The sequence below is a fragment of the Lutjanus erythropterus genome, chromosome 3 (genome assembly GCF_056507025.1).
Source record: "Lutjanus erythropterus isolate fLutEry1 chromosome 3, fLutEry1.hap2, whole genome shotgun sequence".
Taxonomy (NCBI): Eukaryota; Metazoa; Chordata; class Actinopteri; order Lutjaniformes; family Lutjanidae; genus Lutjanus; species Lutjanus erythropterus.
The window spans coordinates 23,618,096-23,643,884 of record NC_139319.1 but is presented as its reverse complement, the minus strand read 5'-3'; the positions used below and the strand labels follow the sequence as shown (position 1 = coordinate 23,643,884).

Sequence of the window (25,789 nt, the reverse complement as noted above, 5' to 3'; positions counted from 1 at the left end):
TTTGATTTTTCTTACTGCAGTGTGTGTTGAAACTGTTTTACTACCTGGACAAAACTACAAGCAACCCTGTAGAATTTGACGTTTGATGTTGGTGCCCCCTGGTGGCAATACCAAGGATTACTGTGAAACCTGCCATGTCTGACAAAGTGGTCAGACTTAAGAAATAAATTTGATATTCAGTAAGTGAAAGTAGTACTCAGATCCTTTACTAAAGTAAAAGTACTTGTTACAAATCAACTAAAAGTATGTAAAATCAACCACAAAATGTATTTAAAGTAACAAAAGTCAAGGTCACAAAACATTACTTTTGTTTACTCATTCTTACAAGTACACAATGACCTCATGTTAATTCCAGCATATTTTAGGTGAAAACACCTGTTAGGATCAATCTTTAATAATCTAACATTGAATAAGCTGATCACATGTTTTGTGTGTAAAATAAAAGAAACTATAGCAGTTAAATATAGTGAAATACATAAATTTGATATGTTTAACGTATAAGTGCACTAGTTACTTTCCAACTCTGCTGATAGTCACATTTATAATGAGTTTATACTACCTTGAAAATGTTAGACATGGCCTTAATATAAAGCGTTACTTAAAACCTATTAGGGACATACATCTAAATTAAATGATTGTTTTGCTGAATGACTGTCACAGCTGAAGTTTGGCCTTTTCAGATTAAATTTCAATTGAATTTGATCAATATAACTGTACTTAACTAGTACTTATAGTCTGATCTTAAATTTGAATTATGGCCTCTTCAGCCCCTCAGAAATGTGACATGAAGTTGTTGCTTTGATTTAAACGCACAGTTAACACCAAAAGAAAAACCTGTAGGACTATTTAACCAATATAGATTATTTAGGGGTGAGTTGCTGAATTTTGGGCATATCAAAATACATTTGCAAAACTCAACAGTAATGTCTGTTTCCAGAAATCATGACATGGTTACTCAAGATAATCCACAGACCTTACTGTGAGCAGTTTAATGCAGGAAATATTTTCTTTCAACGGAGCTACACCTGCAAACACTTAAAATTATAACCATCATTCTGTATTAAGGGAAAAAAATCACTTATCCAAATAGTCAATGTAGTTTTATTTCATCAGGGACAAATTCAAACAAAAATAGCATCACTTTGAACTGAACAGCAGGGTTTTTTCTTTTATTATTTATTCTCAAGACATCACAAAGTTGGCTGTTGTCTTGTTCATTCACCTTGCAAACAGGAGAAAGAACACCATCCACAGGACACAGCGATATGCCTCTGCTCTACCACTACTCAGCAGCAGTGGTAAAACAGTGAAGAAGTGTCCACCCCCACTGAAAAGTGCAACTCTGAACGTCAGCCGACTAGTCAGCCATCTGCTAAGGTGTACGCCCTGCTGTTGTTCTGATAATTAATGAGTAGGCAAACCCACAACAGTAGTAAAAGTCCCCACTTTGGGGCTATAGGTATACAGCGTCCACAAACCCAACACATTGGTTTATATAGTATTTATTATCATTATCTTACTGTCCATTTAAATGAACCAAATAAAACTTGACACATTACAATAATAGCCTTGCCCTTCACCACTTTTCCCCTTTAGTTCATCCTCAGAGCAAGCTGTGTTATTGTAGTCTCTTCAAGCTTCGCCAGCCTCAAATGTGAATCAGTCTGTCAGCTTGAGCGGAGTCTCTCTTGCACGCCAATTTCAAAGCTCACGGGTAATATGGATAAGTAACGCAATTATTCAAGAGATTTGTGATTTATGTTAAAGAGAAGACAACTGCGTCAGAGAGGTCAGACAGAGGAGTGTGCCATGTGTTTTGTTTTACTGATAAACAAGTAAAAAGAAGCTGATGCTCTATTTTGTTGTAATGTGTTTGTGTCTGCGTGTATCTGGCTGGCAAGGTGTGTGCGTTGTGAGTGGATGTGTGTGTGTCTGTGTGTGAGTTCAGGGTTGGCTCTGGATGTGTCTGCGCAGCTCCTGGGCCTTGTCCCTCAGGTCAGGTCTGCTGTCGGACTGCAGCGTTGACAGGGAGCGCTGCAGCTGCTCGCGGCTCTTCACTGACACACAGTCCCACTGCTCACTCTCTGTTAACATCACACACGCACAGGAGTATTTCATCAGTCAACACTTGGATCAGTAATCTATGATACATACATATACACGTGCATGTACGCGTGTTCACCAGTCCAATCTTTGAGAAACGTTAGGCTGAGGACCATTAGTAATATTACAAGACATCAATCCTGAACAGTTTCTGCAGCTTTCAACAAAGTAAATATAAGATTTTTTAAGACATTTTTCACATCCATACTGAACTTGCTCTTAACAATATTAGATGAAAGTAATGTTAAAGGAAAACTTAAGTTTCCTACTTTCTTTACTTTTCTGACAGGCCTGTACAGTTTGTATTAGTGCTTATTGGTTCCAAGTTGGTTTAATTTTGTCGTTGTTACAGCATGATGAATACAAATGTTTCCTAAATACGCATTTAAAAGCAAGACTGTAGTCACTGCAACTTTGTAAAAATAACATCAACTTTACGATTAATTTTAGGCCTTAAAAGATTTTGACAGATCTTAAAATTTAATTTGAGGTTATTGGTCTTCGGCCTTATTAGAGACCTGCAGAAACATGTCCCCAATATCAGCCATGAACTAGACACAGCAATACTGCCGCAGAGGACCGACAACCCCCACACACGGGGCGGACGCTCCACCATCCGAGCCAAACAGCCGCCCCGACACAGCAATACTTTTATGTCATCATAAGAATCCCAACATGCTCACAATGACAATACTGGATGTCATTATTTTTGCAGGTATACTGAAGAAACTGAAATTTTATCTGCAACATTTAGGTCCAGTATTTGTTGAGATATTTCAGTCAGGACCAAAGTAATTGTAGTTTGACTGACATCCCCCTGATCCATGCCACAAAAAAATCCTAAAGCCAGAACAGGAAGCCTGTTACAAGGAACAGGAAGACTGGTTACATGAAACCATTTGCACTCTGACAGTGGAAACAATGTGTAAAAATATGTCACATTAAGGTTAGCTCCTGAGAGAGGATATGTTACCACAAAACTGCTGACAGTTGTTTAGCACATCCAATACCCAGAAGAGAAATCCTACAACTGCAGAAAAACTGGGCTGTTGTTTTCATTTTCTCACATTCAAACTGAACTCTGAAAAACAATACACTTTAAGAAAACGTTGGCGGCAATGACTACTTACCTCCAGTTCTTTTTACGATCAGATCCACAACTGACAGGGCCTCTGTCCTCACAGAAGAGTAACTTTTGTTTTCTGGTTAGAAAAACAACAAAATGTAGTGATTAAATGCAGGCATATTGGATTATAATTCAGAGCAGGCCTAACCTGTGAGGCGCTTACCTAAAGGGTAAGTGAGAGCAGCACATGTGTCTGTCAGGATCTGTGACAATGCATTGAAGTCTTCACTGCCTTTCTCAAGAAGCAATAACCTACAGAGACAAACAGCTCATGAATTCAGTCAAAAAGCTTAAATTTAATTTAATTTCAAAGCACAAATTACAAGGAAATGTAATTTGTGCTTTGTCTGGTCCTTACCCCTGGAAGTAAGCCTTCATGGACTGTAGAACAGCAAGCTGGACCTTCCAGGTGCTCAGCTTGAGCTTCTCACACATCAGACCGCACACCTCCACCTGGAAACGAGCTGCAGACAGACACGGTGTTCAGAAAAGCTCAGCTAGTTACCCTCCATTACTAAGAGTAACTCCATGTCAGTTCTTCCACTGAGGTTAAGCCCCAGACAATGTGTTTAAGTCTCTTAAAGTTCAGATTTTAAAGGTGGTGGGGTGAGTGGGAGAAATGTTGGTGTGGTACTGAAGTGGTATGACGCCACTTATATTTTTGTGTATGACATTTGGCAAACTTTAAGCCTTGCTCACTTGTCTTCAGTTAATGGGTTGATCACATTTCACTTAATCTCGGTCCTATTTAGTGGCCAACAGACAAAACTGTTTGAAGAACCACCACTTGCTTGATCTTGAAAAGTAACAAAATAGACAATAGGGAGAATGTATGACTTATAATCATAGAAACAAAGCCAACATGTCTCTGTGAGGAAAAATACTCATTATTTGATCTCTGACGATATACAGCAGGCCTACTGAACTGGTGGCCTGTGGTCCGAATCCAGCCATTTAACAACATCAACCTGGCCCTTTTGTTGTCTCTAAATATGAAAAAAACTAAAACTAAGTAAATAATTTCTTCAAACAGTAGGCTAATTTGCCATCCATTGGTTATGTCTGCTGTTAATGTGTTAAGACGGTTTATAAAGTTTTAATTCAGACTGTTTAGGCAGAGAGAATTCAGGTGGGAAAATGAATTAAGAATTTAAAAAAATAATAATAAAAATTCATAATTTTAAATGTACAGCCCCTTGGCACTTTCTTTCAAATCTGTCCCTTTAAAAAATAACTGAATAGGCCTGACATACAGTATAAACTTAAAAAAAAAAAAAAAAAATCAAACTAGCTTGACTACAAGGTGTCTAAAAATGGACTAAAAAGGACAGTATTCTTTGCATCAGTGCATTCACCCATCTCTGCTGGGGCCAGACAGAAATAATAGTTTGGATCACAGTTCACAGTCACAGTTTAAAGGAGGTGGTCTGATGTCTGAATGAGCAACCACTGGAAAAGGAGTCAAAAGTCCAGCAGTGTGTTCACCTTCAAAAAAGAAGGTAAGGGAAATAAAAATGACACCTTGCTGCATTATATTCTTGTGGGAATGTTAATTGGTCCATTTTACCATACATGACATACGATATGTCAAACAAGTGTACTTGTTCAATATGAGCCGTGGTCCAGCTTTAACTTACTCTGAGTCTCTGGGTTTCTGGGCCAGGCCTTTCCAAGAGTCTCAAAAGCACAGAGCAGAGCTTCTGTCTGCAGCTCTTTCTCCTTTGCATCTCGATCGTCATCATCCTCCAGTGACCTCGGAGATGCACCGCCGCTCTCTGGGCAGCTCTGTGGGGAATGAGGAACACAGAGTCCGGGTTAACACACTTCTTAAAATACAGTAGTGTATTCAATATGGCACTAATAAAAAAAATAGGTGATATCTCTGGCTGCAAATGTCAGAAAATGGTAAAAAATGTTGACTACTGTTCAGTTTACTGTCATAGAACAACAAAGAAACCAGAACATATTCATATTGAGCCTAGAATAAGAAGAATTTTAACATTTCATCTTTTAAAAATTACTCAAAATGATGAAAAATCAAAACAGTTGGCAGTTAATTTAATTGTTGATAATGAAATGATGACTATATAATCAATTGGTGACAGAAGATGACCAATCCCTTATATGTGCAGACTCCTAAATGAGGGTGGATTTTAGATTTGCGATATGAAATATTATATTTTAGCAGAGATAACTTAAAAATTTGGTCTAGTTGAAACGCTTAATCTATTTTAAATGTTATGGTCTACTTGTTATTATTATTTTCTGAATCTGTGATAATGCTGAAAGTTCAATAAACTAAAGATTAGTTGTTGCAGCTCTAGAAATGTCAACTGAGTAGATGTGGCTGAACCTTCTTGATCAGAGGAAAAAGTGTCTCTGCCAAGTTGCTGAAACGGTCCTCCTGGCTGCTGTGCAGCACGTCTCCAGCGCAGCGCAGAGCCGCCATTTTATACACCAGACTCTCCTTACGACACTCCTTCAACACAACCTCCAGCACCTCAGAGATGGTGGGTTGACCTGCACAAGGCTTCTGCAGCTCCGCACTACAAGCCAGAGGAAGAATGGAAGTAATGAAGTATAAAAGCGAGTAAATGAATGTTGTCCTTTCAATCAAAACTGGTATTATTGGAGAAAATTAAAAGTTCTGCAAGGAGTCTCACCTGCATTTGGAGACTACTGATCCAATGGCTTTCAACAGTTCCTCCTGAAACAAACAAAATAAATAGATTAATGATGGCAAAACTGTTTCTTTCTTGATTTGCTCTGCTGTTGTGTCTTCAGTTGTTACCTTTCCAGCCCATGTGCGTCCAGCCAGCCCCTGCATTAAAGCGGTTAGCACCATGCCAAGGTGTGGTGCCACCAATGAGCCTGTCTGTTCCTTGGCAACGGTTGCCATGGCAGCTGCACCCTGAGCCTTCATCTTCCAGGACTGGGACTGCAGCGCCTTCTGTGTGATAGCGATCAGCTCAGTCATGTAGAGTCTGATGCCTCCAAAGCTTCCTGGAATCAAAGAAAGTTCCCATGAATAAAATGTTTTGTTATATATGACAAAATACATACATTAAAAACACCTTTCAATCATAACATCTGTATTTAATCAAAGTATTTTGTCATTTATCCATAAAAACTTATGCTACTACTGTAGAATCTGAAGAAGGTCAACATGACATCCACATATTGTACCAAGTAAAAAATATAACTTTTGCATCTCTTTTAACTGGACGACTTATGAAACTACGGATCAAAAGCTCTTATATCTCATTTGAAATGGGAGAAAATTTGATCTTCTACAAGAGGATGTGCTCAGACATTTTATGACACATGGCAATCACTTTTAAGCTATATGCTTTTGTTGTTGTTTTGCTGTTTACTTCTGGTATTTGAACTGTGATTTGCTCTGCTTTTATTACTCTGCCACATCTGTTCTCTGCTTAATACTGTCTGCATGCTGCTTTTATTATAATAAGTACGTGGTTAAAATTGTTGTGATGACTTGCTTCTTAATTTTCAATTTTTCTATTGATTTTTAGGCAGCCAACTTTACATCTGGCCAGGGACTATGGATGAAAATTAGCCTCTTGGTTAATTCTGGCATAATTACAGTAAAGTTTATTAATGTGCACTGTCCCTGAGAAATAAATGAATAAATAAATAAATGATTTCTGTATGTTTTTCTTACTATTCCTTTATTATTATTATTTATTTGAATTGTTTTTTAGATAATTTATTGCGTTTTTTAATTTTAGTTTTTACTTATTTTTTTTTGTGACTCACATTTGTTTTTTGCATTGAATTATTTTATATTCGCATGTAATTGTTCATGAAAAAGATTCAGTTTAATCACTGAGATGTATATTAATACTATATAATGAAGATCTTGGCTCTGCTGGGGCAGAAATACAGAGGTGTATTTTGTGGTGATTCAAATGCATATTGGCAATTTATTACATTTTGTGTGGCTTTAAATACAAATAAAAAATACCTTGAGAAAAAAAGAAGAAAAACTATAAATATAATAATTTTGTTGACTAAAGGATTGAGGGATTTCACACCTGGAACATTCTCCTGCCAAACCTCAGCGAACAGCGTGGCGTCATGGCTCTCTCCTTTCTCCTCATCAGGACCTGGCGCCTGATGCATACCCAGGAAGGCCAGCGGCAAAGCCACTCCTGCATGAGCCTTCAGCACATCAGGGCTGTAGTGGCTGATGGCATGCACGGTCAACGCACATGATGATTTGTACACTGGCTCTGTGAGTGAGACAGTTTATTTACTGTTTGGTTTAAAGCACATAGAAAATCTGGAAACGCTTAATTTATAGGAACAAGCACAAGACTGACATGATATCATCGTAACCATGACATTTATGTATGTGAAAGCATGTTTATACATCATGTTCTTAATACAGACCCCAGGAAGAGCAACTGTTACTTTGTAACAGCTAACAGGACCCAAATAAACAATAAACCTGACATCTGTCATGAACATGAAGGCCAGCTGCACGGCTAACCTAGCTAAACAATGCTAGCTAACAACAGTAACATGTAGCCATTTTCCATCAGGAAATTCTGTAAATGAAGTTGGTACTATACTCTGTCATCAAGCTTGCATGATAAAATTTAATGACATCTTTGTGACAGGTCCAAATGGTAACACTTTAGTTGAGGTCAAATGAATTATTCATGACCCTGTTATATAAGCATTTGACAGTTTAGGGCGCCTCGGCAGCTCATTTGGTGGAGTGTGCACCCCATGTGCTGGGTCTGACTCACTGGGAGCATCCATGGGTGCAATTCCAGCTCGCAGCCCTCAGCTGCATGTCTTCCTCCGTTTATCTCTCTCCCCCATTTCCTGTCTATCTAAAGTTGTCCTATTTATTAAAAGAACTCAAAAAGCATTTGACATTGTAATAAAACTTAATTTTCACTGCACACCTATAATGTCTCATGATGGCCAATGTTAACACTAGTCACATATGATGGTTTAATGTAATCTTAAAAAATAAAGCTAAATAGTATTTTTCTTTGTTTGTTTTAAGTTAGATATTTTGGCATTATGGCATGTTTATGACAGCTTATGATGTCTTGGTTAATGTCAAGTTCTCATGACAAATGTATCTCAGACAATATCAACTTTGCATTAGAAATGACATAACAGACCAAAAAAACACTTAATGGCAACAATGTCAACAATTATTTCATGACAGGTGTCATTTCATGGTTATGATGGTGTCATGTCAGTCTTTTGCACATCCCTTCAAATAAAGTTTTACCCCAAAAAACTTCTATTTTTGAGGAAAAATGGTAGATGTCCTGGTCTTACCTTCTTTCTCCAAGTACCAGCTGTTGAGCTTCAGCAATAGCTTTTCAACACTGCTGTCTTTTGCCGTCTGATGGGAAAAACAAGAACAACAACCCACGCTTACTGAATCACTGAGAACAAACAGTGTGATTAATGTAATAACACTGCCTAACAGATGTGGTGCTTACCCTGACAAGGTGTCCCAAAGCAAAGGCAAATTGTTTCTGCACTACAGAGCTTCTGTCATGGATACCATTCAGCAGGGCACTCATCAGTTTACCTTAAAACAGCAAAACACCTTTATTTCACTTCCACTGAAAAGCAAACACATCACAGGAACAAAAGAGGGTACTTGCGCTTTACCTGAGTATGGCGTGAGGTCCTGGGGACACTGCACTGTGAGTGAAACAATGACACTAGCGCAGCCACCCTACGCCCAGAAAAGAGACAAACATAAATAAGCCTACAACATACACTACATCTTAACATACATAAAGGAGACGAGGGCAAATACACAAGAAACAGGTGGATTTAAAAGACAAAATCAACCATTAACACTCAATCTAAGACTAAATGACGGCTGAAGTGCGTGTCTACCTTGGTGCCCAAGCCTACTCCACTCTTGAGCAGCTCACAGAGCCTGGGGACCAGTTCTCCCAGCACAGAAACATCCAGGTGCTGCAGACACTGAACACAGAGACACACAGGACAGATCCTCACAAAAATGATCACATTGGCTTTCATCACATTTTTTCAAGTGCAGGTTTCTTACAGCAGAAATTCAAGCACTTCTCAAGCAACTCACAGCCTTTACTGTCACATCTAAATTGTTACTATATGCACTTAATTAAGTTTACAAAATTAATTTATACCCACAACAATTAATGTATATTATCACTTTATATGACAAATATGACAACGGCCTGAATTCATATCAAATAGTATTGAGTAATGAGCAATTTTGCAGTCAAAGCACCAAACTACATTGAAAATCAAGTATTTTCAAGGTGTACATTCAAATTCAAGCACATTTTCAACCAGAATGGCCAGAATAAAGTATTTTGCAAACTTCTAAGACCTTGAACAAACCCTGCAAGTTAAAACCTCACATTCTTTTCTGTGACATCTAGAAACTGGGTCGCATAACCTCAAACAAATGAGCTAGGATGATAATTATGGCATCTTTTTCTTACCATGTTAATGGTCTCCATCATTGGGGAGGATTTGGCAGCACTCAGTCTGGCAGCATCCATGGCACTCTACAGAGGCAGCATAAACACAACACATGATTCATATGGAGTTGAACCTGTGATAAAACTTACAGGCTCTGGTTACCAGACTTGAGTTAAGCTGTAGCAGACAGCTGATGTTACCTTTTCCTGCTCCGTGGCTCTGAGACTGAGGTAGTTGAGGACCTGAGGCTCCAGGGTGCTGAGGGCTTCCAGCAGGGCCGGGATCAACTTGGAAGCATGAGGCTTTAGTCTGGCACCGGCTGTCTTACTAATCTTCACCAGGGTCTGGATACTGGTAGGGAATAAATAAAATAGATTGGTTAAGAGAGAACAAGACAGAAAATGTTGTGGAGGACACTCCTAACCTGGAAATGTGGTGATTGAAATACAAACAAAAAAGCCATACTGCTCAACATCATGAAATAAAACAGCAACAGGAAATGTCTCATGGCTTTGATCAATGACTCAAAAAGCAGACAAACAAGTAGGCAATTCATTGCCAACCGTGACGAAAATATTTACTGTGTACAGCTTTATCTTTGCATATTAAGGGTGCACCGATCAGGATTTTTGGGACAAATCACCAATCGTGCAAAGCAGTATCAACCAATACCAATCACAGTCTATTTGAAGGCTTCCGTTTATCATGTAGCTTTATTTATTTATTCAACAATTTTAACAACATTGTATATTAAACATAAAACAACTTGAAAATGATCACAGAAGTACTTGGGCACCTGTAATCCAAGACTATGGCTGAGTTTGTTCATAAAAATGTGATTTTTCTAATAGCCTTTTTTAAATCTGCCTATGTAGAAATGAGTGACATACTATTACTGTGATTCCGATGTAGACTTCAGAGTGTACAAGGTGCACCTGAATGCACCATGATGTCCTGTCCCTTTGTATGTGTGAAACTGAACAACACGGACAGGAGACGACAGAAGCCACACGCCCATAAATGACACCAAAGCGTGACAGAGACTCTCAGCATAGATTCTTCATTACATGACTATTACTATTCAGAGCCCATATTCTCAAAATGCGGTACATGTGGTATGACTGGTGGCACACAAGCTCCTTCTAGTGGTACACAACAGCATAACTTGCCTCAGTATAAGCCATTACCTTAGTGAGCGGACCTCTGACACGTTGCTAACAATGCCTTTTTCCAGCAGGGTCGGTAACATCACCGCCACAGTTCTCTGGGCTGTAGAGCCTGTAGACTCACACATACGAGTACACACCTGGACAGAGAGAAAAAGACGCAGACACTTAGATGTGCACATGTACACAGAAGCAAAATACATACAGACAAGCTAACACTGTGACAAAAAACTTTACCTTACTGAGTGTCTTCAGTGTTAGGTCTGCAGCTTTCCTCACAGATTCCTGGGATTTACAAAGACAGTCAGAATCACATCACAAAACTATGAAAGAAATCAAAAATGAATCTCTATCTCTATGTGTTTATAGTAATTTTTGCTGTGTATGTGTGTTTTGTACGTCATGGCTACTTTACATAGCGTCCTAGAATATGTTATTCCATCTGTTACTCTCTGTGAATTAAGACAACATTGATTGTGATAAATTCCAACTCACCTTGATGTCATCAAGGACTCTGAACAAAGTCTCCCATATTTCTGCCAGGTGATCAATGAGGTCATCAGCTTGGCGGCCACGAATCAAGTCATTCAGGGCCAGGCAGCTGGAAGGAAAATCAATCCATCAAAGACTGTTTCGTTGACTTTTTCAGACCTTGGAATTATTACTAAGGGTCTCAGTAAATGTGAAAGATACCTTTTGAAGATTGTTATGGTCACATTTAAAAAGACAAAATGAACTCTCTTTGCTCAATGGAGAAAAGGACTTTCACTCTCTGATTACAAAAGGAGAAGGAGGACGAATATTGGAAAAAAAAAAAGGATCGTTATAATATTCAAGATTTTTAAGAACTTTTTTAAGAACTCTTTTTTGTCTGGACTGTTTTATATGCATTATGAACTAGACCAACTCCTACTTTCTCTTTTCACTGATTAAAACAAATATTGTGTTACCCGTCAGTCTACCCATTTTGCTTGAGAATGTCAATAAAATTTAAGTTGTAAAAGAAAAATACAAAAATAACTAAGCAGCAACAAGGGAAATATTTGGAGCATTAAACTTTCTCAGACAATCAATTATTATGTTTTTGTTGTTGTACCTGGACTCACGCACTCTCCAGGTGTTACTGGTCAAGTTGGAAATTACATCCTGCAGGATGTCCTTCAAATACTTATCCACCTGGAAAACATCAGAACAAACAAACATGTTTGCAATCAATTGTTTGTGCATGCATGAGTGTTTATTTTTGTGCATACCCAAAACTCAACTCTTACCAGGGTCTTATCAGTGACCAAGGCATCCCAGATGCTGGTCATGGCCTGGCGAATGCTCAGGTTGGGGTCAAACTGGTAGCGGTACAGACGAGGCACAAGCTGAGGCAGGAACGGAGCCAGCTGCTCGCCGGCCTTGGCGGCGATCATGTGGAAACCGAAAGCTGCTCCCTGAGAGGAGGAGAGGTCAGGTGAAAGACAGGGTAAGACAGGTAGTAGGAAATGTGCCACATGTGATGGACGGGAACAAGGATCAAGAGTATGATGCATGAGCAGGATACCTTGCGGGAGTTCCACATGGCGTGATGATTGGCCAGGTTCATGAACTTGTAAACGAGATCTGGTTGATTCAGGTCACTGGCCAATGAGCAGAGCTCCTTGTATGTGGTCAGGCCGTGACTGCCGGGAGCCAGTGATGTAAAACGGAGAAGGTAGATTCGCACACAAAAAAAAATCCAAACAAAGTGATAGTTTTAAGGGTGTTCACATTTATCAGCAATTTCAAAGCCACCATTCAATTTATGATATTAATCCCCCAATGCAGCAAAAAGGGGCTATATCAAGTTGTCTGTTTTATAGTTAATACATGGCTTATAAATAAATTAATGCCATCATGTCTTCTTTAGCCTACAGGCTAGAAACACTGGAGATCAACATGGCTAAATAGAAAGACTGGAGAAAAGTTTAAAATTATAGAGAAAGTAAACCAAAAGAAACTGTTTGCAGGTTAGCTAACTAGCTAGTTCCAGGCATTTGTGCTTGGAGTGAATTTTAGACCATGTTTACACCATTCTATCCATTAATATTTAACACCTTTCCAAACAGAATTTAAGACAATTTGATACCTTATATGGCATTGTACAAGTAAATATAAATTTTAAGACTTTTTAAGGACCTGTAGCCATCCTCTTTTTTAACATTGTCATTACATTTGGACAAAACAAAAGGACAAAAAATGTCTAATAGTGGTGATGTGATTTACCCATCAGGCGTTTTCCCCAACCCTTCTCCTTGGAACACCTCTGTATCTTCTGAGACAGCATGTTTCACTCTGTTTGCAAAGATAAAGAAGACAATAAGATCTTTCCACACCAAAATCCTTCTTCTGACCTTATTACTTCCTCCTTCACTCCACAATCCACTCACCTTTTGCCAGTCATGAGTGTTTCCACCAGTGTTGAAACCAGCTGCTGCTGGTCACCCTCTCCTCCCATCTCATAGACAAGGCCCAGGCCTTTAGATGCCACATCCTGACTCAACTCTGAGTGAAAGAAGACAAAAGAGGGGATGGATGGAGAATGTGGAAGGACACAGCAAAGGATGGTGGCTGTTTGCTTTATGATGTTGCACTGATACATTTGATTAACACTTCTTACCATCAGGGTCTGACAGAATAGAGATGAACGCCACCTGAATCTCCTTCAAATTTGACTGCAGAAGGAAAGGCAGAAGAAGAAAATAATGTGCATTACAAACAAAAGATATCTAAACACAGTACAGGAGTTTGCAGACCAATATCTGACACAAAACAAAATGCTGCTCTCAAGAAGTGATGACCCTCTTTCTCATGAGGAGGAAAATACGTTTATGTATTTTCTAGAGCTAGAACAGACAACAGACAACATATTTTGTGACCACTGTGACAAATGTGGAAAAAAACAAACAAACAAAAAACACGCTGTTCTGAAACTATTCTGAGACAGCTTTCAGGTTTGGTGTGTGAAAATAATAGCTTAAACATGAGGTTGTATGTGTTTGTTAAGATCAGACATTTTCAAAATTCTACACACCAAAAACAACTTAAAGTACGAATATTTGAATTTACAAAAGCTAAAACTCTTTATTCTCATATGAGTTCCTCCCTTTAACAACAGCACTTATTTGTCATTAGAATCAGAGGTATATCATTGTATTATAGACCCACTGTGATTTCCTTGTGCTGGCTGAGTTTCTTGACCAGGGAGAGCAGCCATATGCAGGCAGCCTGTCTGACATGAGGGTTCTGGCTGGGTATATACTTGGAAAGGATGGACTTGAGGACCCAAGGAACCACATCATTGTTTTTCACATCTAATATGGACAGAAAGAAAGTGAAATGTGGTTAAGAGGCAGTTAACATTTCTAATTTTGTTGAGGGAGCATGTGAGATGTTTGGGTAAAAATAAACCCCAGAATGAAAACATAAGCTGAGTCAAATTACATTTTTACATGTATGATCACCGGCAATGCAGAGCTGACAAAGTACTTACTGTGTGGTGGGCTGTACTGGTCTTCAGTGCAGGTCCATGGGTCTCTGGCAGCTCCAGAGCTGGTGCCTATTGCAGCACTGGTTATAGCCTCTCCAACCGTAAACTGTAGCTCCACCTGCTTGGCCTTAAGAGAGAAAAAGAAAAAAAACATGAGACGCTTACAACTAATGAACTGCACCAGACAGCTTCACCAAGGGATCTCTCAAGCTGGAGATATACTTGTTTCTAACTACACATTCTTATGCATACGTTGGTTGCCTCGCATATCATGTGGCTGTTTGGAGCACTGGTTATGCATGTCTTCAGAAATGAATTTTGGTCTGGTAAAGACTGGCCTGTATATAAATACATGTATATGGGGCAGATTGCATTTTTCTGGATAAAAATCACTAAAACATTTACATTTATCTACTGATTTCAATGAGATGTTTTATAATCAATGGTTCATGATCTACTTGGACTAAGTTATAAAAAAACTTTTTTCCTACTTCATTATAAACCATCATCAAGCATTAAATATAAAGTGAGCAAATGAAATTTAGTTGAGAAATAAACATTATAGTGCTTTTTATCCAGAAAAATGTCTACATAGTTATATCTATGATTTCTATGGTTTACATTATGCAAATCCAGGACGTCTATACAGTCTTGAGTTCTCTGGTGTGCCCTCTAGTGGAGTCCTCCAGTACCACCATAAAGTACATATGCAACCATTCACAATCCAGTCTGTGGTCTAAGCGCATCCATGATTAAAACAATGTCTATAAACAAGTATATTTCCAACCTTACCTAAAAATACTTACTAAAAACTGTATTTGTTTGTTGCTCAGTCAGATAAGACAGACCAAGGTGCTCCCACACAATATGATCTGTTTTTACTACTGTCTTTCTACCTTACCAGTGTTAATGCTACTGTCAGTCAGTATGTTTCATACCTCTACAGAGTCCATGAGACCCTGCAGCAGCTTCTTCTGGTGAGGGAAATCTCCATCTCCCACAGGCAGGTAACCCAACGTCTGTATTGATCGTTCCTTCATCTGAACAACATACACGGACAGACAGATCAAGATTAAGAGTCACAAATCTTTTAGCTGAAGACCAGATGTGGCATTAACCACATACAGCAGGAATATAATATAGTAACTTGTCATCACTGAACAGAGTGTCACAGCAGCCACTTCCTTTTGTGAAGTCCCAGGTTACCTTTGTGCTCTCCTTGCCGGAGGGGATACGAGCCAGCAGGTTTTCCACGGTTGACAGTTTGGTGAAGCCGTCCCCCTCTGCAGGGATCAGCAGGGGGCCGTTCCGCCCAATTTCTCCCAGAGCTGTACATGCTGCCACAGCCAGCAGAGCACTACTGCTGTCCAGGAAGGAACCTATATGGACACATGGACACACACACACAAGTTTATAAAGCCATACTGAGAGACAGAAATAATTTGTTTTAATGAAGAACATTATAATCATGTTCAAATTTTCACATCTCATCACTATCTAGGCAACCAGATGGCAATTTAACATTGAGTTATTGTACTCTAAAGATATTTTAGTTAATAAATAAAGCCAAATTAATAACATACCGATTGTCTTGGTGGCCATGGCAACAAGTTCATCATCTTCCTGGGAAGTGATACTCATTGGCTGCCCCATGTCATGCGTAGAGGTGACAGATTTCTTCCTGCTCATGTACCTTCCAACCATGTAGCCGAGAGCCAAGATGGCACCATGCTGAGTCTCAGGACTCTGTAGTTCAACAAAACCAATAAACAGTTACTCAAAGTTCTGAATCATAAAAACAACTTTCAAGCACTCCATAGCAGAAAGACACTTACATGGTTGTCTTTGGTGATTTTGACCAGGTTCTGTACAGCCATCTGCAGCTCGTTGCCAGTCATAGTGGAAATGACCAGTGCGTACAGCTGTGCTGCAAGCTCCCTCATGTCCTCCTTATTTGTGTTCATCAGACTCTGGAAAAGGGAAAAACAATGTAATTATGAAATGTGAATTAGGCTCGTGGATTTACAATATCACAGAACAGTTAATTGAAGTGTTGGGATTGATGAATTTGGGAGCAATATAGTTTTTTTTTTAATCAGGACTGTGTTTAGGAATGTTTATGGATTAATACTGATGTATTGTATGTTGTATTGTGATTGCACTTTTCTTTGAAATGAAATGGTGTATGTTTAGAAGCTGCCAGCAACCATTCAGCTGCCTTTTCATGTTGCTCCTTCAGTGCCCTCTACACTCAATTCAATTTACAATCAATGGTACTAATTGGTTTAGTGGTGCTGACATTTCTCTCACCAATAAATAAATGATAGAATAAAAATAGAGGACAGTAAGTGTCAATATAGAGTTCCAATCATCCCACATCTAAATAAACACATAAAATAAAAACACTCACTTTAATCCAGTCAATTTTATCAACAAATCTTGGTGCCAGTCTCTCTGGGCAGACAGACACCACCTCCAGCAGACAGTACATCACTGGGATTCCTGTTGAGAGATTAATGATAGTGCCATAAATAACACATGGAGAGATTATCATGACATTCCTTGTGTTTTGGACAATACAACACGATATAGATGAATACATGCACAATTAATCTAAATACATTACTTGTAAAAGCTTTGAAAAGCAAGGAAACGCACACTCTGAAAAAATATGTAATGTTCCATTTTGAATACATAAAGAACACTACTGGGAAACTACATAATGATATAAAAACACCAAAAACAATGGACTCACCCTTTAATAAAATCTACATGTAATATTTAAAAATCATCTCAAATATTCTGATCAGCCTGTAGTATTCAGGACCTAAAGATAGAGCAGGTGTAACTTCTCTCACCTCCTACAGCAGACAACAGCTGCTGAAGCAGGTCCATGTAGACATGAACAGGGTTCGCCTCAGAACCCTTTGACACTGCAGGCTGAGGCTCAGAGGACAGCAGTGTGTGGACATAGCGCCCGATAGCTGGTGCATCATCCTGCATGTCTGCCAGGCGTGTGGACATGGGTGTGGCCCCTGCGCTGTACGCTAAACACATCCTCAGGTAGAGAATGATCTGGGGAATAAGAACAGAAAAATGAGTGTCTGCTGAAAAATATAATATATATCATAAAAATTGGCTGATTACCAATTAATATTTACCTCCCCAAATGCAGACGGGTTGAAAGGAATAGTGGAGGTTCCAACAATGTACTTAGCTGGAGTCTTGATCCTTTGAGCTGCCTAATGACAAGGACAAAAAGAGATGAGATTCATTATTTCTATTAGCAAAAATGTCTACCTTGTAAGCTGGGTGTAATACTGCCAACAAAATGACAAATATGCAAATATGTCTCAAATATGAGTCTCACCTTCTCCTGGACATAGGCCACCATGTCAGGAAAAGAGGGCATTGGCTTTGGTCCCTCCTTCTCTGAGCTCTTGATAGGAAAAGCTCTCAGCACCCTCTGGGCCTCCCCAGACACCTCCTCCCTCCTAAAATACAGGATACCAGCCCATTTTACATTCTGCACTGCTCAGAAAAGAAACCAACGAACACGTCTAATTAAAATCTCAACATGCAAAATACAGAAGCTGCATTTTTTTTGATAAAGGCAAAATGTGTCACAAAACAGCATTATGATGGAGCACTGTAGTGCTGCAGAGATTGTTTAGTACAGATCCCAAAAAATGTCACATCTCATCCCTTTAAAATTTTTTCAAGGGTAAATGAAAACTGTGGTATCATATCCCTATCGCAATATCTTTAAAAATTAGTGCAATATGACTTTTTGACCATATCAAGTAGCCCTACTTTCAAGACTTGCTAAAATATAAGAGGTGAAGCTTCTCTTATTCAAACCTGACTTCAAGCACCTTCCTGTAATACTCCCCTGAGTGGGATAAGACTGCACAGTGTGCTCCTTTATTATGGATGTGCTCTGATAAAATGGTGATCGTGTATTGATATTGGAGTCTATTTACCATTTTGTAGAAGATTTTTTGTATTTTGGAACTTACGGGTCTCCAGCTGCCAGGAGCAGCAGGTATCTGGATGGCACGTGATCAGGAGCAAACACTGTGCTGGCAAACTTCATGGCCACCTGGCGAACCTGCACTTCCGGCTGCCCAAAAACAGAAGAATTAAGTCAACATTCATGTTTGTTTCTTTATAAAGCACATATTTTACCTGTGTAGACTCACCTTTCCAATGTATGCAGCCACCAGGGCCTCCATCAGGTTCAGCAGCGCCCCCTGCAGGTTGGCATAAGCTCCAACCATCATGGATAAAGCTTCCTGGATGGCAAGACGGACATCAGGGTCCTCCTAAAGATGATGGCACACAGTTTTGGAAATATGAGATATAGTGCTGTGCCCTCATGTAGAATGAAGCTAAAAAGGATAACATAATAAACTTTTGAGGTCTTTATTTTAATGTACATTGAATTTAATGTCAGATTTTGGAGAGATCTTTCACCTACCTTGCACATGGACTCAAAAAACTGCTGTACGAGTGCAATATCTTTTGTGAACAGCTGTGGCATGCGGCTAGAGGCAAGGATATAGAAAAGCAGAATATTTTTTATTTCTAATCCCACACCAAGCTGGCAATGTTAAGGAAAAAATAGAAGAATTTCATTTTACCTTGACAGCTTTCCAACTGCAGAGTAGGCAACACATAATAACTTTGGATCCTGCAAGGACAAATGTTTTTTAGTAGGTGTAAAATCAAATTGAAACTGTGTGCAAATGAAGCTACCATTTGTAGTTTTACCTCCTTGTATTCATTGATGAGTTTGGTAAGACCATTCAGCAGCATTAGTCCCAAAGGTTTATTGGTGTCAGGACATCTGAAAAGCGTAAAAAGCCCAAACATTATTTTTCAAAGCCAAAAAATAAAGTGCTTCGTTGTTAAAAGAAATGAAACTTGCAAAGTGCACTTTTCTTACACCATGCAGATGTGATGAACAAACTGCAATGTGAGCGACAGCAGTTTGTTGTTGGTGTTGGCTCCAAACAGACCATCATAGACAACCTATGGAGAGGAGAGCAATGATTGTACCATACACTGACACATCTCATTAAAACTGATTTAACCTCTCACCAGACTGACTGTTAACGTGTCAACAAAACTGATCCTTAAAAATTGAGAATATGCAAATGTCCCACATGCATGGACAAAGAGCCTACCTGGATATTAGCTGGAAAGCACTCTGCAGCAAGGCGTGACCGCAGAAGATGTGGCAGGATCTTCAGTTTGACTCTTGTGCTCACTGGCTCGTGTTTCAGCTCTTGCTTCATATTGCCGCCCTAATACACATGCAAACCAGAGCTATATGCATAAAGAAAAACTCACAGATCGCGGTTGAAAATTAAACATTAAGTTTACAAACCTTTGTTTTCAGAGGAACATCCCCCAGATACACCTTGTACATCTTGTTGATAATTAGAGGATTGTTCCAGTCAATGATGCTGGAAGATGATAAAACAAGTACATAAGCAATGATATGAGTTACTATAATTGCACTTTTAGCATTTCTTTATAAATGGATATAAAGACCAGCCTGTCGATCTGTAAATATTTCATACCCTGAATAAAATGTTTTTGGTAAAGAAATTAATAATTAACCAACTATATTTTACTAGCCTAGCATCGCATTTGTGAATAAGTCTGGAATCTCAGTTCATTTTCAATTTCTGAGGGACGCTATCAAAAGGTGTAGACCAAAATGCACTGGATAGACCTACAACCAATTTGAGCAACAAAGCGCCAAGGACCACATGCAAGACAGGGGAGTGGTTCATCCATTTTCAAGCAGGGAAAAAAAGGCAACCTGGTCACAAACTTTCTCAAATCCCAGTTAAACAGTACACTAAAATGTGTCCCTAAAAACATGTAAGGCAAGAGTTAGGCAATGCAGATCAACACTACCAGGTTTGACAGTTTGATCGGAGTTTTGTGAGCCGGATGTGTTGCACTCACAATCTGTGACTTTTCAAATCTGGACTGGTGACACTCCTCTGTTAGCCATCACATTAAACCCAGCCCATAAATTCCGTAGGTATTTTTTTAAATTGTGTAAAGTAAAACTAAACTAAAAACTAAAAGATACTTAATAAAAAGTCACAGTTAGCCCAAAGAGATTCAGGATTGGTGGAAATCTGTCTGAATGGGAGGGCCGCTAGACGTATCTGCTAGAACAAATGAAACATGAGCTTGTAGATTTGTCTGGTTCCTATGTAAGTAATTTCCTGAATAAGAGGAAAGATTACTGTGTGAAAGACTTGATCATCTGAAAAACACATATGAACTGGAGATGAATCAAGCTCCTGCACCTACCTCTGTTTGCTCTTCAGCTCCAGATCAGCTGCAGTGGCCACACTGTGTCGGGTGTCACTTGAGGCCACCACCAGGTGCACCACCGTCTCCACCTCTGGGACTTGCTTTGCCTCAATGAACTTTACTATACCCAGCTTACACTGTTGATATCAAACACACATTGAAGGAGTCATTCACTGAGGCACTCAAATCATCGTGCAGCCCTATAGACCAACACACATTTTCTGGATTGAGGTGAAAACACACACAAACCAATAACCTGCCGAAAAATACAGACTCTACTCGTGTTATTGTACCTGCTCAAGCTGCTCAGCACTCCACTGGGCCTCTCCAATCACCCTCTTGGCTGCATAGACACTCATCCCTGGGGGAGGCTGGGGGAGACCCTGACCACCTGCAGCAACTGTCCCATCTGCAGAACCTCCCTGGGAGGAGGAGGGAGCAGGGCGAGTCGGGGATTCATTCAGCACAAACCTAGAGGAGTCACGCAGAGAACAACTCAAATGCTAAAATGTTTTTAAGCAAGCAACTAATACACCAATTTCACTTTCTAAGTTTTCTAAGACACTTCATCATACAATATGCAGACTACACAGCAGGAGCTCACCCGTAAGGCATCAGTAAAACATCTAACATGAACTCCAGCAGAAGCTGCACTGTCTTTGGCCTCTCAGTCAGGTTAAATGGACAAGCATTCTTGGATGTGTCTGCAGGATACTTCATATGGTAGAGAGTTGGGATCAGCAGGTGCATCAGGCTAAAAGCAAAAAGAGAGAGCAAAGTGAAATTATAGTCCAAAAATGAATGGACAGGTCCAGCCCTTATATTAGTCTGATCACATCATCAGGTATCTGAGTGTTATATGTGCCCTCACCTGTCCTGCTGTGGCTGTGGTTTGCCTTCCATGGCAGTGAGAAGGGTTGGGGCCAGCTCGCACTGTTTTCCCACCTCCAGACGTGGGTAGCCCATTTTGATGTAGATGATGGTGAAATTCTACAAAATACATAAATTCAAAATTCAAAATCACCACTCCTGTCTCAAGTTACATATTAGTATTTCTTAATTAATATTGATATTCCAGATGCTGCAGTGATATACAATCCACATCACTGACAACAAAAGCTATTATTAAAATCAATTATATTAAATTAAATGGCTCTCAGTCGCCTTGTTACATTTCTCGAATCATCCTTAACATTTGCAAAACAGAAAGTGCATTTAGTTTCTACACACACCACAACACTATGGAATACCTACATGTGTCATGCCTGACACTTGCTAAAAATCCTTAGTTTATTACTCAAAAGTAATTTTTATTTTCAAAGAACATGTCACTGCCATCATAATGACGAGCTCTGTGTCAGTGTCCTATGTGCGTAGTAATAGTAAACCATCCTATGGTTTTGATGTAAATTACTGAAAATGTACAAGGCTGCACTTGGTCTGTGTGCAATTTCATCGGTACAAAGTAATACATTATTCATATTCATATTTACACCTTTACTATTTGTACTGTAATTTTTGATAGATCATGTCATTGTAATATAGTAAGGAAAGAGAAAAGATTATTTTAGATTAATGCATAGAAAAAAGGAACAAAATACATCACAAAAGAGGCTCAACAATCCAAAAACATTACATTACATTACAAGAAAAGATATCCGTTACGATGTGGATGAGAATGGATGAGAGTTGGACCTCAGAAAGATTAGCTTGTGTCGAGGGCACTTGCTAATTGGGGATCCTTTTTAAATAAATAAATAAATAAATCTGTGGCCCAACAGACAGAACCATAACGAGGTGTAGAAAGATTGCACTGTAATTCCCCATACAGTGCTGTATGTACAGTTTTGCCAAGGGGGGTTTTGCTACATCTACATTTCTAATTCTAAACAGAAAATTTTACATAATCATTTGCAATTTGTTCAAAAGAATAAAAAATTGCTTTATGATATGCATAGGTGACTAGATGATATTGAGGTTGAGTAAGTAGTTTTGAGAATGTCAATTCTGATCTGACATTAATATTGAGGTGTTAAAACACAGATGCAGATGCATAAGTAGATAGTTATGCAGTGCAATGCAATGTAATGTAGATAAATGTGATATAAATGATAAATGTACATAATGGATTTTTGCACTATACTCTCAATAGGAACTGTATGTACACTGAAATTCTTGAAATTGCTGTACTCCTCAACTACATTATCAATGTATTAAAGTGCAGATGATGCAGTATTTTGATAGTATCTACATTCTGTATTGTGACATATTTCCAAGGGAAACAGGACAGGCAGGTGAGACGCAAAATCGAAAAGTCAGGGTGTCACAACCTGCTGTACCATGCTGTTGCTATCGGTCTCTATACTGCTAATGGGTGGATGGCATGATATTATTGGTTGTTTGGTTCAAGCCTACATGAATATGTATCATATTTTGTTTTACAGGAAGAAAACATAATTGTATTTTCATAAAAGAAAGAAAAAGTGGTATTTTTGGCATATATCTATAATATGGTGAACAAGATGATCAGGCCTGTGATCTAAAACTGTTAAAAACGCTTTTTTCCATTTCATTTCATCAGTATACTCCCGGCCTTATAAGACCAACATTATAACATTAGATTCTTACCGTAACGAAGGAGGCGGCTGCAGGGTCTTGGTACTGTACCAGCAAAGTTTCTACTGGTAACTGAATCTTGGGTCTGCTTTTTATCCTCTTGTTCAGGTGGACCAACAACTCCATCACCTAGTAGAGGAGGCACAGAAAGTAATTTGGTGGTTTAATTCTATGAGACAAATACATGAACAACACTCACCAAAAAAAGGAAAGATCCGAGCTCCTTATAAGGATCTTTGCATCAGGAGGAGGTGAATCTGTATCTATATAATCAAAGCTCTGAAGCACATGATTGAAACCACAAGGATCATCATTGATACTCATCTAGGGAGCATCAGTGATATCAGGAAGGTGAGGTGCATGCACAAAGACAAAAGAACACTAAGAGCCAATACCCACCACAGCCTGGTCACCCTGCTTTCGTCTTGCAAGAGATAGAGAAATATCCGGTGCAGGACTAAAGAGTAGCTTCTTTATTCTTCTGCTCTGTGATGTTTGTGTGTGTGGGTAAACTTTGTTTTACAATAAGGGATGGGTGATAACAAACATTTTCAATTTGACACGATACTGATACTTTCTGTTCACAATTTTACCGATACCAAGAATTTTTTAAATGGGTATTTTCAAAACAATGACAGATTTTTAGAGGGAAAAAAATTGTAAAATCAGAAGACACACACTGACCATTTATAGCAAATGTATTACAAAATCAAATGTGAGTACATGTTTGCAATATTAAGTGTTAAAAATAATCTATTTACAGAAATAATACAATAAAATTGATAATAAAGTAAATAATTATCTTTTTGTTCTGCCTCCTTATAATTTTGAGAGTTTTGCTTTTAAATGTTTAAGGAGGTTACTTGTACCTTTTTGTCACAAATACTGCTTCTTTCTGCATTTTTATCTACAAGTGAAAAATAACACATTCTCTGCCACTCTCTCAAACCTTTTATGCAGAAGTTTGTGACTGTATACGCCTACACATCTATACTCATGTGTCATAGACTTCCACAATCTTGCTACACGGGTCAGCTAAACTTGTTACTCGGGGCTGTTGACTGGCACAAACATTACACAAAAAGTAGTGAACGCATTGGAAATGATGCACTGACCCATGATTTTATTTACAAAATGTTATTATGAATTGTTTTTTTTTAAGGAATCAATACCAAATCAGTAGTAGAATCTATGTAACAATCCTGCAGAATTGATCTGCTCATCCTTATTTACAACCTTATGTTGTAAAATGATCATTAAATGAACCCTTGAAGTTTCATGGGTTTATTTTCAGCTTTGGTAAAAAGAAGCTGTTATTTGAGGGGGAGGCTCTGATGGCATTTCATTGCAGTTTATTCACATTTTTATTAAGTGTTGCTGCAGAGCACAGACTCAAGAGTCATTGTAATATCTTTAGGCACAGAGATGGGCGACACCCTTCTTACTTTTTTCCGCACACCCTCCTGAACGCTGGAGAGTTTGAGGAGCACAGGGGGTAGAAACTTTGAGATAATGTCCTGGAGCTGTTCATCTGTTTCTGCATGGCCCAGGCGGAGGAACACACGTTCCAGTTGATCTGTCAAAAAACACACATTACACAACCTGATCAATTCCGATGTCTCATTTTCTGGTTGATATCGGTCATATCCCAAGAATAGCCCTTAAACACAAGATCCGATTAAAAGTATACATCTGCTATAAATAATTTGACAAGAGCTTTCCATTCATTCATGGGAATGCAACCCACTGGGTGTGTGCAACCAGATGCAGAGCCTGTCTGGGCGACCTTCAGTTTCATATAGAGAGAACAAACTACACAAACGGTGAACTAAAAACAGTCAGTTGCTCCAATTAGTTTAATAAGCTCGTCTTGCCAACTGTTGTGTTGGTGCAACCATCAGTACCCAGCCCTGCCTTCTTTCTCTCGGCATGGCTCACCACCAACCAGCTAGCTTACACCAACTGACAGACTATCAACGCATTTCTCCATTTCTATAATACACAACGGGCTTTCTATAACCAGTGACACCATGCTCAGTTACTCCTAAATGAGCTAAACATTCAAGCTATCAATCTACACCTTAAAAATTGGATTAATGGACCTATATTAATAGCCTACGTGATAGTTTCATTTTGACCATGACTGGGCAAACGGCCTCCTGACGTTAGCATTGTAGCTCTGTAGCTAGCTGTCGTTCCTGACCCAGTTTTTTTAACCGAAACAAGCTTTATCGTTACTTAAAAACATGCCAGTTGTTACAACGGTGCAGGTCTGTTGTTTTGTATGTGTTTGACGGCAACGAACACGACATTTAAAGAAATATTAATCAGAAATAACGCAGAGAGAAACTTACTGAGTTCATCCTGAGCAGCCATGTTTGCAGAAAGTCACTTAGCGACCACCCGAGTTTACTGAGTGTCACTGCAGCCAGCAGAGCCGGAGCC

General features: G+C 39.0%; 1 protein-coding gene across 1 annotated transcript; it reads right to left on the bottom strand.

Annotated features, from left to right (window-relative positions):
• Nucleotides 1-1,089: 1,089 nt before the first annotated feature.
• Nucleotides 1,090-25,789, bottom strand: ecpas (Ecm29 proteasome adaptor and scaffold). Its single transcript, XM_084715482.1, has 49 exons — nt 25,699-25,789; nt 24,790-24,920; nt 23,357-23,473; nt 21,600-21,718; nt 21,333-21,482; nt 21,022-21,199; nt 20,726-20,865; nt 19,779-19,857; nt 19,576-19,695; nt 19,335-19,420; nt 19,160-19,235; nt 19,030-19,079; nt 18,867-18,933; nt 18,589-18,711; nt 18,406-18,509; nt 17,757-17,880; nt 17,548-17,628; nt 17,245-17,461; nt 16,797-16,888; nt 16,222-16,356; nt 15,970-16,132; nt 15,593-15,765; nt 15,325-15,426; nt 14,390-14,513; nt 14,065-14,210; nt 13,517-13,571; nt 13,287-13,401; nt 13,123-13,191; nt 12,422-12,539; nt 12,144-12,311; nt 11,969-12,048; nt 11,368-11,473; nt 11,110-11,157; nt 10,894-11,012; nt 9,907-10,057; nt 9,727-9,792; nt 9,131-9,220; nt 8,897-8,963; nt 8,722-8,813; nt 8,555-8,621; nt 7,285-7,482; nt 6,021-6,232; nt 5,893-5,936; nt 5,583-5,775; nt 4,867-5,014; nt 3,588-3,693; nt 3,393-3,481; nt 3,234-3,305; nt 1,090-2,084 (listed from the first exon to the last, which is right to left on the bottom strand). The coding sequence occupies exons 1-49, from the start codon at nt 25,718-25,720 to the stop codon at nt 1,945-1,947; spliced, it is 5,532 nt and encodes a 1,843-aa protein (XP_084571608.1). The 5' UTR covers nt 25,721-25,789; the 3' UTR covers nt 1,090-1,944.

What these genes read in the sequence shown, in the direction of transcription:
- ecpas (XM_084715482.1), bottom strand. Translation starts at nt 25,720, where the DNA reads ATGGCTGCTCAGGATGAACTCA. An exon ending in ACACTCATGACTGGCAAAAG is followed by an intron (nt 13,192 to 13,286) that starts GTGAGTGGATTG and finishes CTTTGCAAACAG; the next exon opens with AGTGAAACATGCTGTCTCAG. An exon ending in TGGAGAGTGCGTGAGTCCAG is followed by an intron (nt 11,474 to 11,968) that starts GTACAACAACAA and finishes TTTTCCTTCCAG; the next exon opens with CTGCCTGGCCCTGAATGACT.